Source organism: Poromitra crassiceps, assembly GCF_964638095.1.
Source record: "Poromitra crassiceps genome assembly, chromosome: 1".
Classification (NCBI taxonomy): domain Eukaryota; kingdom Metazoa; phylum Chordata; class Actinopteri; order Beryciformes; family Melamphaidae; genus Poromitra; species Poromitra crassiceps.
This window is the reverse complement of record NC_139623.1, coordinates 113,721,180-113,736,862: the sequence shown is the minus strand read 5'-3', so window position 1 is coordinate 113,736,862 and position 15,683 is coordinate 113,721,180. Positions and strand designations below refer to the sequence as shown.

Here is a 15,683-nt window from a genome sequence, read left to right as displayed (position 1 = left end):
GCGTCCAGACGCCGGCTGCACTGCGTAACGGGCTCGGTAGTGGAGCCGAACCCTCGCCATACGACATCGACACGCCCGTCGTACTCGGGTCCCAGCCCAGTGAGGCCAGGGGACCCAATCCCCCGTTCGAGTCCACGTCCTTAAGGCAATCGCATAGGGACGACCGAGGGGGCTCGTTAACCCGTGAGAGGGGCCACAAAAAGGCCACCTTTGAACAACCATGGTTCGAGTACAGTAGGACCGAAGTCTCCCCTCCACAAGAGGAGGGGGGGAATAGACACAGGAGCGACCGCGCTCCCCCGTGGCTGAGAGGCGATGGCCGCCGCTGGGAGAGCCGCCGCTGTGAGGATTTTCCCCCGCCGTCACAGCGGGGGGAGGAGCCTCGCCGCGAAGGCCACCGCCGCGACCATGCTTCCCCACACCGCCATCGCGACTATTCCCCGCCCCCACGCCCGGATGACTGCCCCCCGCCCACAGGGCGGCGGGCAGACGACCGCTGGGGCAACGAACGCCACACGGAACGCCATCGCGACTATTCTCCGCCACAACGCCATGGCGGCCACCGCCGTGACGATTTTCCCCCGCCGTCAAGGCGCAGGGAGGAGCCTCACTATGGTGAACGCCACCGCGACTACTCTCCGCCACAACACCATGGCGGTCGCCGTCGTGACGACTTTCCCCCGCCGTCAAGGCGCAGGGAGGAGTCTCACTATGGTGAACGCCATCGTGACTATTCTCCGCCACGACGCTACGACGACCGCTATGACCCCCCACACCGCAAGAGCGAGGGGGGACATCGCCATGTTGACCGCCGTCGTGCCTACTCTCCGCCATGTCGCCAAGATGACCCCCCGCAACGCAAGAGCGAGGGGGGACATCGCTATGTTGACCGCCGTCGTGCCTACTCTCCGCCATGTCGCCAAGATGACCATCGCCGCGACGACTGCCCCCCACCTTTGGGGTGGGGGGGAGACGACCGCTGGGACGATCACCAAGAGACTAGGAGAAGCGGACGTCACTACCGCGACGACTCCCCACCACGCACGTGCGAGGGGGGGCGTCGCCACAATGATCACAGTCGTGACAACACGCCGCCGCCACGCTATGTTGACCGCCATCACCGCGACCCCTCATCGGTGCTCGAGCGCGATGGGGGGCAGCACCGCGATGATCGCTACATCGACTCCTCCCCTCCCCCGGGACGCGAGGAAGGACGTTGCCATGGTCGAGGCGACGCCCACCCCTTTCTGGATTGGGGGGGGCGCGGCCCGGAGCAGGACGACCTCAGTGACTCACCGTCATCCGACTCTGAGGATCTGCTCACCACGCGGGAAAGGGACGTCCGCGACCGACGGATCGAGTCCTTCGCCAAGGACATAGAACGCTTTGACCCGACTAACCGTGCCTCTAACATCGACCGTTACATACGGGAGGTCAATCGCTCTCTCACCAATCTGGAGCGACCCACTACACGCGAGAAGCTCTGGCTGGTCTGGAAGACCACCACGAGCACAGCCCGCGATTTCATAGACGTACTTCCCAGTCGGACTCAAAAGAGCTACCGACTCGTCTGCCAGGCCCTCCGACAGGAGTACTGTCAGTACTCCTGCCCGATGCTCGCGAGACGGGCCGCTGAAGCTATCAAGCAGAGAGTAGACGAGGACCCCAGAGAGTACCACAGGCGCCTGTCAGCAGCCTACTTTCAGGGTAAAGGCCCCCCCACCGGCGGTGGGGAGGGAGATGAGGAGTTCATCCGCATGTACATGTCTAACCTGCACGAGAGCATAAGATCCAATGTGGAGACACACTGTAGGCACCACCAAGCCACGCTGAGCTATACGCGACAGTATGCACAGCTGGCATGGGAAGCACGCCCCCGGGTAGCCAAGAAACACACAGAGGGCTCCCAAGTTTACGGGGTAGAGCCCGACTCGGATGAGGAGGAGGCCCAGGGGAGGGAAGTCTACCGAGTAGAGAACCCAGTAGCTGACAGTCTAGCCCTAGAGGGCGACAAAGTGCCCCAAGTCAGAGCACCAGCTGTTCCCCGGCCACCGTGGCCCCACGCACCCAGCCACCAGCCCGACAGGCCGGTAAGCTCCAGGGGCGGGGGCAAAGGGGGAGAAAACCCCCAGGGACGGCCCTGGCAGAACCAGGAGCCGGCCCAAAATCCTCATGGTAGCTTCTACCATCCAAGTCAGGGACGGTCCTGGCAGAGCCAAGACCAGGACCCACACCCGTCAGGTAACTTCCAAGGCCAAACCCAGGAAAAGCCATGGAAGAAACCACGTAAACCCAAGAAGAAGAGGAAGCCAGGGAGTGGCACAGACGGTAGGGACAGGCGAACAACCGCGGAAGACCAGTCGACCCGAGACGCGCTTAACGCTTTAGCTGACACCTTAAAAATGTTCTTTGATAAAGACAAACCAGCTGGCTCCCCGCCGGAGCCAGACAAAACCCCGGTCGCACGACTCGGGGGGGAACCTCCGCCACCTGCCAAAGTTCGCTTTGTCAACAGGCGGAGGGGACCCCGAAGAACCAGATCCCTTCCTAAGTCTCCTTCTCAGGCTTCACCAAACCGTTCTACTCTAACTTTCATGGGCAACCTTGTCCGCAAGGGCAACGCCCATCGTATCTACACCCCAGTGGTGGTAGGGGGGTGCACTCGCACTCTCGCCTTAGTGGACACAGGAGCCTCCATCAGCTTGATGAGTGCCAACACCTTCGAGAAGGTCTGCAAAGCCATGCACACCACCAATAGGCCACTTCGGATCGAGCCTTGTGATTTTAGCATCACCAGCTACACGCAAGACCGAACCCCCATTGCTGAGCGTGCTCTGCTGGACATCACCTTCCAGGGGATGACTATACGCCACCCCATTCACATCAGCCCTCTCGATACCGAACCGCTTCTCATTGGCCAGGATCTCCTGGACCGGCTAGTCCCAATCATCGACTGCTCCAGCAATCGCATTTGGGCTCAGGTTCAAACGCCAAAGCCATGGGCGTCACCTGGCCGCCAGCCTAGCACAGACAGACAAGTCGCTGTCATCAAGGAAGCTGGCACATCGCTGCCGGCACGCTACGTTTCCACCGCTAGCCCCGAGCTGCACCGCCGCCTGTGCAAACAGGAGCGACTGCTCCCCGCATTCTCCGCAAACGAAACCCGCGCGTCAGTTCCCGCTCGAACCGCGAAGGTTCCCGTACGCCTGGCCATGAGCCCGGGACAGAAACTGCCCGGCAGGCAGGCATTCTCCCAGCCGTTGCCCCGGCACAGAGAACAAAACATGACGATGCGCGGCACTCCTTTCTTTAAGTTGGACAATCGTTCAACCAACACTCTGGTGCAGAACCCGACGCATGCACCTGACCCAGCGCTGATGCGGCAGCCACTGGGAGTGTCAGTTAACAACTCGTACACACCTCCAAAGGGGGGGGGGCAAGCCCCACCACAGGGGTAGTGAACGAGACTTAGTAGGGTAGGCCAGGATAGGTGCATGTCCACTCACTCCGCCAGTATGCACTAACCACTAACCTAGGCTACATAGAGCCCTACTGCCAGTAACTCAGACTCGACCTCCATGCCTTACAGACTCTAACCAGCGTAGTACGAGAGGACAAGACCTATGTGCACGTGACCAGAGACTTGACACAAGACCTTACAGGGAGATATCCTCCTCAGTCACCAGTCTGAGTGGGGGTAACATACCCCCTACCTAGTCTCCCTATCTCTGGTTGAACAAATCTTAAAATCCGCCACGACCACCGTGGCCTGGCCCTCTCAGGTACACTTGGCATATAGTCTTGGCAGTGCAATCCCAATTTTCATAGATCCACCGCATCTAGAAATAGGATTCCTTGTCAACCTACCAATCATTGAACCGCAGAACATGTAGGCTAAAACACTGTCACACAACCGCTATGACATGGTCACTAAACTGAGCCTATGAATCAGACGGTGTTCTACACGGTCCCCCGAGGGACCAAACTAGTCTAGTTCAGCCCCAAGGCAACTGGACCCCCATTCACCAAACATGTAACCAGGTCATTACACTACCTCACACTCCTTCTCTCCCTTCCCCTTATGCAAATCGTGTAAAAACGAAGAGCTAAGTGACCAAGACAGAGAACCGGGCCCAGGCCCTGCCTAAGAAACTTGAAGTATGACAATCTGAATGTATTGCTTCGTGTGATGTAGACTAGTATGACAACCGGAATGTATTGTTTGTGTGATATAGTATAGGACGACAATCTGAATGTATTGTTTGTGTGATATAGAATGATAGAATAGCTTGAGAAAAGTCCTGCCCGGACACAGGTGATCTGCCCGGACTTGAGCCCACATAGGACCACATAGCGTAGGACCTAACGAACTTGCTCCTTTCAGCCTCACGGACTAGGCAACCAATGGGTCGCCACCCGCAGGCCGCATGGCCCTGGAGATGCTTTAAAGACTGTGCCAGAACACACCCTTTCAACCATCGGGGGGATGTTGGGCCAGACATATTGAAGGACATTGATATTGAATGAGTATTGATATTGAATTAACATTGATATTGAATTAACAGTGATATTGAATGAAAGACATGTTGAACGAACACAACATTGAATGAAAGACATGTTGTTTGGATACTGGCTGGTCCTTGTGGAGACAGTGGGAGCACACAACCCCCACACCTGGCCATTTGGCCAATTTGAATACCACACCCGTGATAAGAACCACAGGGGAGCGAGCCGATTCCTTTGTCCCACAGCAGCGAGATAAGGGGAACCAATCGGTGTGCCTAAACCACAGCAAAGACACGCCCTGCACCCCAAAACATATACAGGTTTGAAGCCTGAAAACTTCAGTTCCTAAGCAGCCTAGCTGCAGACAGGTCCTCCTCTGAGAAGTTCTAAGTGACTAATCGTCGCAACAGGACGTACGTTTGTGTCCCGAGACAAACCGCCCTTCCCCCCTGCTCGGACCCGAGCCGCCCAGGCCGCAACCAGGCCGACGACCTCCACATCAGGGCCAAGCCAGCTCTGATATCCTGAAACCGACCCGCATCGCCTGAGCGCCCTCAACCCGAAGAAGCGAGCTGTGAGGTTCCCCCTTTCCTCCACTGAGACGACAGCAGATGCAAGAACTCAGCGTGGCCAGCTGAGATCGACTGCCTATTCTCAACCCCCCGCTCCTGCCTCCACGGCTTCCTCTTCGGGACAAGCGGCCGCCCGCTCCACGAGCCCCTCTCCTCCCCGCTGGAGGAACCTTGCGAGTCCGACCGCAACAAACCACTGCATCTGCGTTTGCAGAGCTGAGCGAACAAGCCAAGTAAGAGACTGAATTGATCACTCACGTCCGGGCTTAGAATTGTTAGAGTTAGATGATATATATATATCTTTAGATGTACATGATTAACTGATATGATACTGTGAATGAATCTGTGACTGTTTATATCTGACTGTGACTGTGTGTTATATGTGCATTACTGAATCCGAGTGTTTAGACGCTAGCCAGTTACTTCTTCACCGATCCACCGAGTGGATCTAATATAGCCAACGAGCTGAGAGGAACTTGTTTCGCCAATTCAAAGTCGATTAACTAATCGTGGCGGAGTAAGAGCCTCACGGCCCTGTTTTTCATCTAGACGGTTATTTCTCACTCACGGGCACGTGCGCAAGCGCGTGAACGGACCCTTCCTTGCTAAATACTCACACACATAGCTATTAGTCGGCTAACCGCCATTTTGTGCCGAGAACGCATTCCCTTAGTCTCCATCTTGGGCCGATCGCCATTTTGGCCCGAAAGCACACCCCCGTATCCTCCATTTTGTGCCTAGTCGGTCCTTCCGGGTCGGCCATTTTGAGAACAGACCCCTCACGCACACACACACACCCACACACACACACACTCTGCCTCCCTCTAGTGTTCATCCGGTGCTTTACACTTTTGATGCAGATAAATACCCCTCCCTCACATTCACCGACCATGCATTGAAATGTTTAGATGGTAACTCAGTTACAACGTGAATCCACTGACTGTATTGCCAATCCCTCTCTTTTATTTTATATATATAATAAATATTGTCAACTTTTATTAGAATTCAACTGTTTCAGAGTGATTTTGTGGAATTGTGGTAAACTGTTGTCTAAGATATAAGAACTCTCTCCTTTCAGATTAGACTAAGGTGATTCAGATTAGGTCCGGTGATTAAGCCGGTGGTGCCCCTAGGTTAATCCTTACCAAGGATTACATATTTGATTTTAATAACTTTATGAAATATTAATAATTTTCGGATTATTAATATTTCATCTTACCTAACTAAATTCACCCAAATAACGAGCACAACACTACCTACCTATGGCTCATTTCCACCACATTTTACTGCCCTGCACAGCTCGTCACCAGCCGGCTCTACTCGTTTCGGCCAGATGGACGTTTTGCTTCCACCGCGGATCATCTGCCCCCGCCCACCCCCGCCCACAGCTGGTCGTCATAGCGACCGCATATCTGTCCTTCGCCTAATAGCCGAAGTAGGCTATAACATAACGTTACAATTAAATCCATCCACAGAACTTTTAAACTGTTTATGAAATACTGGTGCCTCTAAATGACCTACAGTGTACATGGGCGAATGTGACAATCGGCCAGGAGAATGGATATCACTTTGTAGTTAGTCAAACTCACAGGCATGCGCTGCGCTGCCCGGGGACGGGAGAGGCGCAACAGAGTGAAGCCTGTACCCCGCGGCCTCTCACCAGGCAAGACCGCGGCTTCACCAAAGACCCGCTGCGGCCTAGCGGAGCGCTGCAGCCTGCACTCCGCTACAGGAGCTCCCTGAGCAGCGGACTTTTTTCTCTCTCAGACAATTGAACACCCGCCACGATTTTATTTCACCGGAGGCGAAGGCAGCAACACAAAAGACTGATGGAAATATACATAACAGAAGAGAAGGTAAGCCCACTAAACTGGTATGCAGCCGCCAGCATTGCATTGACAGTCAGTAGACAGAGTAAACACGATTCTGCCTGACCAATCAGTCGTCAACAATGTTTTCACGTCACCGTATGGTACCGGGTTCACAGAATAGAACCACGACGAAGCAGGTACGAAAAGTAGCACGACTCGACCCCAATACAACCCGGGCTGGGATAGTTTTTAGTGGTGGAATGAGACCATTTATCGAGTCGAGCGGAGCGGGATCGCGCTACTACCTGCGGTGGAAATGGGCCACTAGTTCGGTAGAGGCAGGTCTCATGGTTTCTGAGTGGGACCAAATGGGCTTCAAATGGTCCCCCAAATGGGCTTGTAAATTGGGTGGACAAAGCCTGTTATAGGGCCTGCACCACTGCGTGCACTGGCCAACAATGAAAACTGTTATCTCTCGCTGCCACTTGGGGCCGCCACAGTGCAAAGTTGACTTGTGTAACTTTAAACATTGTTTTTCATTTCCAGAATGTCCATAAAATGGTTTCAACCATTTAAAGACAATGCAATAGCATTGAGCTCATCATGCAGAGCTCATCATGCAGTCAAAAATAAAAACAAACAATTGTGTTTTTAAAGGATGCTTCTTCCTTTATCTTGAGATTAATAACAAATGTAACAAATTATATAATGGTTGAAAAATATATTTGATTTGAAGGTAGAACCCTAGACTCAGCTCTCAGTCTTAATCCATTTCACTTTGTTTTGTTTGCCGATGACACCAGTATATATTGTTCTGGGAAACATCTGGAACAGCTCTTGATTGCAGTGGGAAGAGAGTTAAAAGTCCTTAAAAGCTGGTTCGATGTCAATAAATTATCTTTAAATCTGAGCAAAACAAAATTCATACTCTTTGGTAACCGCAAAATAAATTGTGAAGTCAAGTTAAAAATTAATGATGTTGAGATTGAACGTGTTTTTGAAAATAAATTCCTAGGTGTGACTATTGATGAAAAACTCAATTGGAAAGCACACATTAATAATATTAAATCCAAACTGGCCAAAACTACCGCAATCCTTTACAAGACAAAAGAACTTTTAAACCAAAAATCATCTTATTTATTGTACTGCTCGCTCATAGTTCCATACATCAACTACTGTGTGGAAGTCTGGGGGAACACCTACAAAACAAATATCGATCCAATCATCAAGCTACAAAAGAGAGCCATCCGAATTGTCAACCATTCCAAATACTGCAACCCAACAAACCCACTCTTTATTAAATTAAATACCCTTAAATTTGTAGATTTAGTTGAGCTCAGAACCTCCATTATACTTTACAAGGCACATAATAACCTTCTTCCCAACTGCATTCAGAAATTGTTTTCACCCCGAGTCAGCCGGTACGAACTAAGGGGAACCTGCATGTTCAAACAAATGAAAGTAAGAACAAACTTCAAAAGTAGATGCATCTCTGTCAAAGGTGTACAACTATGGAATAGTCTCTGCGATGAGTTAAAATTGTGCAAATCTATATGTAAATTCAAAAAAATGTTTAAACTAAGAGTACTTAACAAATACAAAACCCTAGTACAATCAAGTACTTAAAAGCTATCATTATTATTATTATTATTATTTCTAAGATCTATTGAAAACTTTCCTTCTCGCTGTCAACTGATTCTTGCAACTATCTTATTTTTTTGTTTTTGAATTTTGATGTAATGAAATGTAAAAAAGGGTAGGCATTTATAAGCTGCGGCTTCAGCCTACACCTTTTCGGTCTCCTATATGTAAACGCACATTGTTACTGTAATGCATTTATGTGAAACTGAAAAATTGACCGAAATAAATTATTTACTTACTTACCGTACTTACTTACTACTGTAAGACTGAGAATATTACTATTTAAATCTTTTCATAACGTTAGGTGGTGCTGTTGGAAGCCTTGCATCGGAGAACCAATCAGTGACACTCATGCAGAACCGGTGTCTCGCAAAACATCGCCACGTTTGCGGAGAAACATATTAATCACTTAGAAACAAACATAACCTGTTAATAGGATGTGTTTCATCCAGCCCCGGCGGCTAGAGGTCTTTCCCCCAGCGATAAGCCCGACTCCCGAGGCTAACGTTACAGAGCCTGCTGACTCCTCCTGACTTCACAGCGCTTCACAGTCGCAAGCGGACCACTTCCGGGTAGGACAAATTATTGTAAAATAAACAACAGGTATAAACTCTCTTTGCAGCACATCAGTGTCTTGCTCTATATTGGAACTATGAAACATTGCATTGCCGCTACCAAATAAAATTCTAATAATAAATGTAGGCGTGTCTGCTGCCGGCCAGGCTCTGAACCAGATTTGGAACAGTAAATTCCCAGACGTTTGGTGGTTAGGTGGCGCTGTTGGCGCCGCTCACCAAACGTCTGGAAACCGAGACTAGTAGAACCCTTACACCGAGGTATAATTTAGATTTCTTTATTGTTCAGACGTTTCGATCCATGATGGTCAGTGCAAACATCTGAATAATGATAAAGATGCCTAAATTATACCTCGGTGTTCGGGTTCTACCCTCAAACCATGTTCTGCACTTAACCCAGCACCCACTGTCAATGTGCGTACTACGTAGTGCATACATAGTTAGTCTTTCACAGAAAAATATATTTGAAAATGTTAGGAAAATTTGTACAGCCATTTGGCTGTGGATGTTGTCAGGGTGGAGGCTGTGCTCCAGCTCACCATGGGTTGGCGAACAGGCCGTACATGACCCCGGCCCTCTTGTCCTGGGCTGTCAGCACCACAGCCTGCTTGATGTTGTTGTACTGCTGCTGGGTGCTGCCGGCGCCGCACATCACCCGCGCCTTCATGAAGGTGGTCCACGAGTCTGCCAGCAGGGCCTTGATGCCCCCTTCATCTGCCTGCATGGAGCCACAACATGAAGGTCACACCAAGGTCAGAAAGGAGCAGTGAGGTGGACGAATGGAATTCTATGTCCCCTGACAAGATGTGACTCAGGCTCCTACACCCCAGACTGAATGGCAGCATTTTAGCTCCTATCACCCTCCTCCATTGGAAAATAATGCATTGTAAGTAAAGTTTATTTATATAGCACCTTTCACAGACCAGAATCACAAAGTGCTTCACAAGATCAAAAGTTAAAAACAGGTACAATAATAAAAAATGAATGCACATAAACAAGACACAAATAAAACACAATGATACACGGAGCCAATGCAAGTGTGCTAGGATAGGAGTGATGTGACACCTCCTGCTGGACCTGGACAACAGCCTCACAGCAGCCTTCTGGATCATTTGTAACGGTCCAGGGATGACTTACTGAGGCATGTGAAAAGTGAGTTACAATAATCTAGGCGAGACGATACAAAGGCGTGGACAATCATTTCCAGCTCGGTTTGAGACACAACAGAGATTGGAAATATTTCTTAGATGAAAGAATGAAGTACGGGCCAAATATTTTATGTGTTGATCGAAGCTCATAGCTTGATCGAAGACAACACCAAGATTCCTCAGGTTGGACCGCACAGTGGGGGAGAGAGACCCCATGGACTGAGCAACCGTGGGGACAATACTATCAGCAGCAATAATGAGTACCTCAGTCTTGTCGGGGTTTAACTGTAGCATTAACACATTCAGTGCCAAGGACGTCTGTGGACGTCCTAAAAAAAAGTAACGAGGAGTGCCAAGGACGTCTGTGGACGTCCTAAAATCATAATTCATATTATTCCATAATTCTGCTGTTTAAGGTCGTACCTAGCCAGTGAGCATGAATCCCTTCAAGGGATCACACGGCGCCACCTTAAACATCGTCACAGGAGCTGCTCCACCCACCTCAGATCCTTTACTTTGTACAGGAGACAGCGGAGAAAGTGGAAACCGATGCATGCTTTCTGCCAGAGCCGTATATATTGCTCTGTCTACAGCGGACAGTGGGCTCGGCTGCATCCGCGCTCACAACTGAGCTCTTATGCTTCTATCTATCTCCACACGATTTCCTAGAAAGCCAGCATCCGAAGCCGAACGGCCAAGCCTTTTCGTTCAGTCGCGTTTGCCAGCGCGCATCATTTCCTTCTTGATGGGCGCTGGGATCTGTCCGGGGCAAAAACGAGAAAACAAACTCTGTGCGTGTGGGAGGAGCCCGCAGCTCAGAGGTGGAGAGGGGAGAGGGGGGAGGGGGGGGGGGGGGAGAGGGGTGTGTGGCACACAGGCTTCACAGAAACCACACCACACGCCACCACATCAGAAAACACCAGCCAGAGTCAGTGAATGTGCTCGAAATTAGAGTGCAAAAGGTATTCATAAAAGGGCCTATATCTTGGAAAGTAAAAAAAAACGACAGAAAACCCTTGAAAGTGCACTTTTTTGAGAGGCTGTAATTTCATAATGGAACTGTCTAGAAACAAAATTTCTTCTTTGGAAGAAGCAGGAGTGTTCAATGTTTCATTAAAGTCCAGCCCCGTTAATATAGCCATAATAGAAAAAATTCTATAGCTGTTTTCAACTGAATGGAAGTGAATCTGGCACAGGCTCCAGACAATTTTACTGAAGCGCTGTGGCACTCAATGTGTTAATAGCAGACAGACAGTTATGTAAGACAGAGAGATTATCAGTTTTATCTGACTTGATAGATAGGTGCAACTGAACATCGTCGGCATAGCAGTGATAGGAGATGCCTTCAAATTGTTTACTAATCAACCCTAGGGGAAGCATATAAACACAGAATAAAATAGGGCCCAAAACAGAAACCTGAGGCACCCCGCAGGACAAAACAGCAGAGGCAGACATAAATGGCCTAATGGACACATTCTATTCATAAGATAGGAGGTGAACCAATCCAAGGCCCTCCCGGAGACACCCACCCACTGCTGAAGCCTATCAATTAAAATGCAGTGATCCACAGTATCGAATGCTGCACTAAGGTCCAGCAGCACCAAGACGGAGCATTCACCTCTGTCAGAGGACATCATAATGTCATTAGACACGCTGAGAAGAGCAGTTTCGGTAGAATGCCTCTGACGGAAACCGGACTGGAAAGGATCATGAATGTTGTGTTCATTTAGAACAGCTGTGAGCTGTTTAGCAACAACTTTTTCTAACACTTTCGAATTAAAAGGTCATTTAGAAATAGGCCTATAGTTTTTGGGCAGGGATGCATCAAGGCTGGTTTTCTTTAAAAGAGGCTGAACAACGGCATGTTTAAAATAAGAAGGGACGCAACCTGAATGGAGGGACATATTAATAATTGAAACCAGGCAAGGACCAATAGACCTGAGTGTATTTTTTAACAGAGGCGTGGGTAAGACGTCTAAGGGACTACAAGAGGATTTCATAGCGGCCACCAACTCAGTGAGGTCTTGGAGGGAAATGGGGGAGAAACAGTTAAGAATTGACGGCTGAGGTGGACAGACAGGAAGGGGCATGGAAGAGGGGATAATGCTACCCCTGACATCTTGTCAGGGCTGTCATCTTGTCTTTGCTTTTAGCTAGATTGATAATTCAAATTAGCCTGACTTATACAGTAACATTAGCTCAAATCTAACCTTTTCATGTGGATGGAGAATGCTCGTCGCACCATGTTCCGGGATGTAAAATAAAACAAAACACATAATTTGGGTGGTCTGACCTAGTTTGTTAGTGGATGATTCAAGCTTTCTAATAGGGTCCATTTGATAGATTTGGTAGTTTTTTTTCCATGGCAGCTTCAGCCATCGTTGTGTTTACTATGGCATTCCTGGGGCTGGGGGCTTCTTCTTCTCTCATTTTGGACTGATGGCAGACTCGACGCTACAGTGACTCACTACCGCCTCTTGAGGTACAAGTGGTATATTACAGCATTGATTCCCAACAAGAGGTATGTGTACCCCTAGGGGTACTTGAGCAGCTTGCAGGGGGTACTTGGAAAGATTGGGATTACAATGCATTTCCAAAATGATAAAAACTGGTGACTTTTTCAGAATTGAAAACTGTCAAAATTGTATTAAAGAGGAGTCATTCAAATTATTTTCATTTAATGAGATGTGTTAGAGAGGCCTACTAAAAGTTTAATATAACAACTTTAGGAGAATTATGGACACACATGAGTCAGGGGGTACTATCGGCATGGTAAAACAGCTCAAGGGATACATAACACAAAAATGGTTGGGAACCACTGTATTACAGGACAGGATGGACCCGGGCTAGCGTAAGGCTTGGCTAGCTGGTTAGCATGCTCACTTCAGTAGATATCTAACACAGTACGTCTTTGACATGATGTCAAAACCGTTGGTTCTCAAGATTATATTGATAATTTTTGTTCATTTTTTTACATTTTAAACACAAATTCTGGTGAAATCTTACACACTGTAGGCTACCTTTAAAGACTCATGATTTGCTTCTGTTTACTGACGTTTTTTCCGAATGAAACAGAAAGTTAGAGTGGGGAAGCATCAGCCAGAGGGACTCATCTTAATGTTGATGAGACATGGAGGAAGTTTGGATCAAACATGGACAGGAATATTCTCCATTTCTGTCTAGTAAAAGTCTTAGGAGAAACACTCCGCTGTCCAACTGAACTGAGCTCACATGCTAGAACAAAATGTCGGGATTTGGGGGGTTGATAACTGCTTCATTGGATTACATTTGTTATCCGCCCCCAAGTGCAGGGTGGGTCATTTTAGCAGAAAGAGATGGTCTATTCATTTTTATATAAAACTTATAGAAGTATTTTTTCCACTTGGCCTGTATTGGTGAATAGGTAATAAAGTGCTGCACGAATGAGTCCTAAAACCTGGAAGTTAGCATCGCCTGATTCCCTCGTCTCCAAGTCAATGGTCTTTTTGTATGGGATTTTGATCAGATGCCTAAGTTTCTTCTTCACAAATGAACATGATTTTTATGGTTTTTGAAGTGATTTTGTGGCAATCACGAGTTTTGATGATCACATTTACGCTTCAAAAATCATAAAAGTCGTGTTCATTTGTGAAGATTTGTGAAGAAGAAACGTAGGCATCTAACCAAAATCCCCACACATAAATCCTATTGACTTCCAGATGAGGGAACCCAGTGCGATGCTAACTTCTGGGTTGGCCTACAAAAATCTGTCATCCCTGCGATACTCTATTGGTCTATATTAAAGGAGCTAAATGCTACTAGATGCCTGCAAACCACTATTATATATCTAGCGAGAGAGGCAAGTTGCAGTGAACCAAGCCACACCCCCTCTCAGTGTTGTGAAAACAGGCGTTGCTGTTTCCAAGCCTGTCCAAGCGCCGGAGCAGCTGCTCCCTCATGTGTGATGTTGCCTCCACCGCATTTATAAACAGTGATCCAGCGAGGCTTGACAGCATAATGTGAATCGACCTGTGGCTGTGATTGGAAAAATGAAGCGGCCGTGGCTGTGAAAGAAAGGTTAGTCTCTTTGTTTTTTTTGTTTTTTTTAATATATATTTTCCCCCGTTTTTTTATCCCATTCTTATTATTATTATTAGTGCATTTCTTTTCTTTTTTATCCTGGTTGCTGCTCCACCCTCTGTCGATCTGGGGAGAGCCAAAACTGGCTCCATGCTTCCAACGAGACATGGGAAGTAGCCAGCCGCTTCTTTTCACCTGACAGGGGAAGCTTCACCGGTAGGACATAGCATATGGGAGGATCACGCTATTCCAACGAGTTCCACTCCCTCCGAACAGGTGCCCCGAAAGACCAGTGGAGGCACCACTTCAGCGACCAGGATATTGCATGTTTTGGTGAGGGGTTCCTATATGAAGGAAACCCCCAGGGGGCATGGGGAGAACATGCAAACTCCACACAGAAAGGCCCTTTTGACGACCCCACCTGGGCGGTGGGCACTCGAGGACATGCGGACGGGCACGCACTCCTTCAGCACTCACAGAGTCCCAGGTGGGAATCGAACCCAGGACCTTCTAGCTGTGAGGCGACAGCTCTACCACTGAGCCACCGTGCCCCCAGAAAGGTTAGTCTTTGATTGTATCGCAGCTTGGGACTGTGTATTTCCTGGTTTGGGTTGCAGTGCTGTCGGTCGGCTCTGTGACTCGCTCTGCATGTCTCCACTGCACAGGCTGGTCAGGCTGCGTAATGTAGACATCAGACAGCTAGAGCAGAGCGATGCGAGTGCAGACGGTGGCATGGGAAGCCATGCCTATGTGTTTTATTCACCTTATTCAGCCCAGCCCACTTTTTCTCTCTTCCGCGTTACACGCAATTGGATTTGTTCTTCCGGTTCAGCGCTAGTTGGCGGCCAATTACCAAACAAAACGTCACTATAATACAAGCGCGTCGATTTGCATAGGGTTGCTCGTGACATGTCACAACCAACATTTCAGTGTGTGCAATTGTCCCTATCAACTTTTAAGCAACCTTATTTGCATTATCTTTGGAGTGCAGTTATATAGGTCATTTAGATTGTCTTCCCATATTTTGCAAGGATAGAATTGACCCCACCATTATTGAGTGAAATTAGTTTGCATTATGTTCAAAGTTAAATTTACCCCTGTTTTTCACAACTGAATGGGCCAGTCCAATTTTTTTCCCCCAAACTCACATTTGATTGGCTCATTTGGCTGATGACCAAACAAACGCCCACCCACACACAGTTTTCTGGGTTTCCCTGCAGCAGACAGACCCTCCTGGACTTTCTCAGAAGAGACTAACATTAGCGACAAATCTGGAGACTTTTTCTGACATGGGATTAACATTACCAGCAAGCAGCAGTGACGCAGCAGTGCAGCAGTGCAAGCAGCAGCAAGCAGGCAATGACATAGCTG

General features: G+C 48.7%; 1 protein-coding gene across 1 annotated transcript in view; it reads right to left on the bottom strand.

Moving 5' to 3' along the window:
- Positions 1 to 15,683, bottom strand: part of LOC310778643 (semaphorin-7A) — a gene marked incomplete at both ends in the record, with an annotated part of 99,310 nt that overhangs the window by 37,780 nt on the left and 45,847 nt on the right. Inside the window, one exon of the mRNA XM_083639129.1 lies at positions 9,645 to 9,823. Coding sequence (XP_083495255.1) covers positions 9,645 to 9,823 — 179 coding nt within the window. The remainder of the gene's footprint in view (positions 1 to 9,644; positions 9,824 to 15,683) is intronic.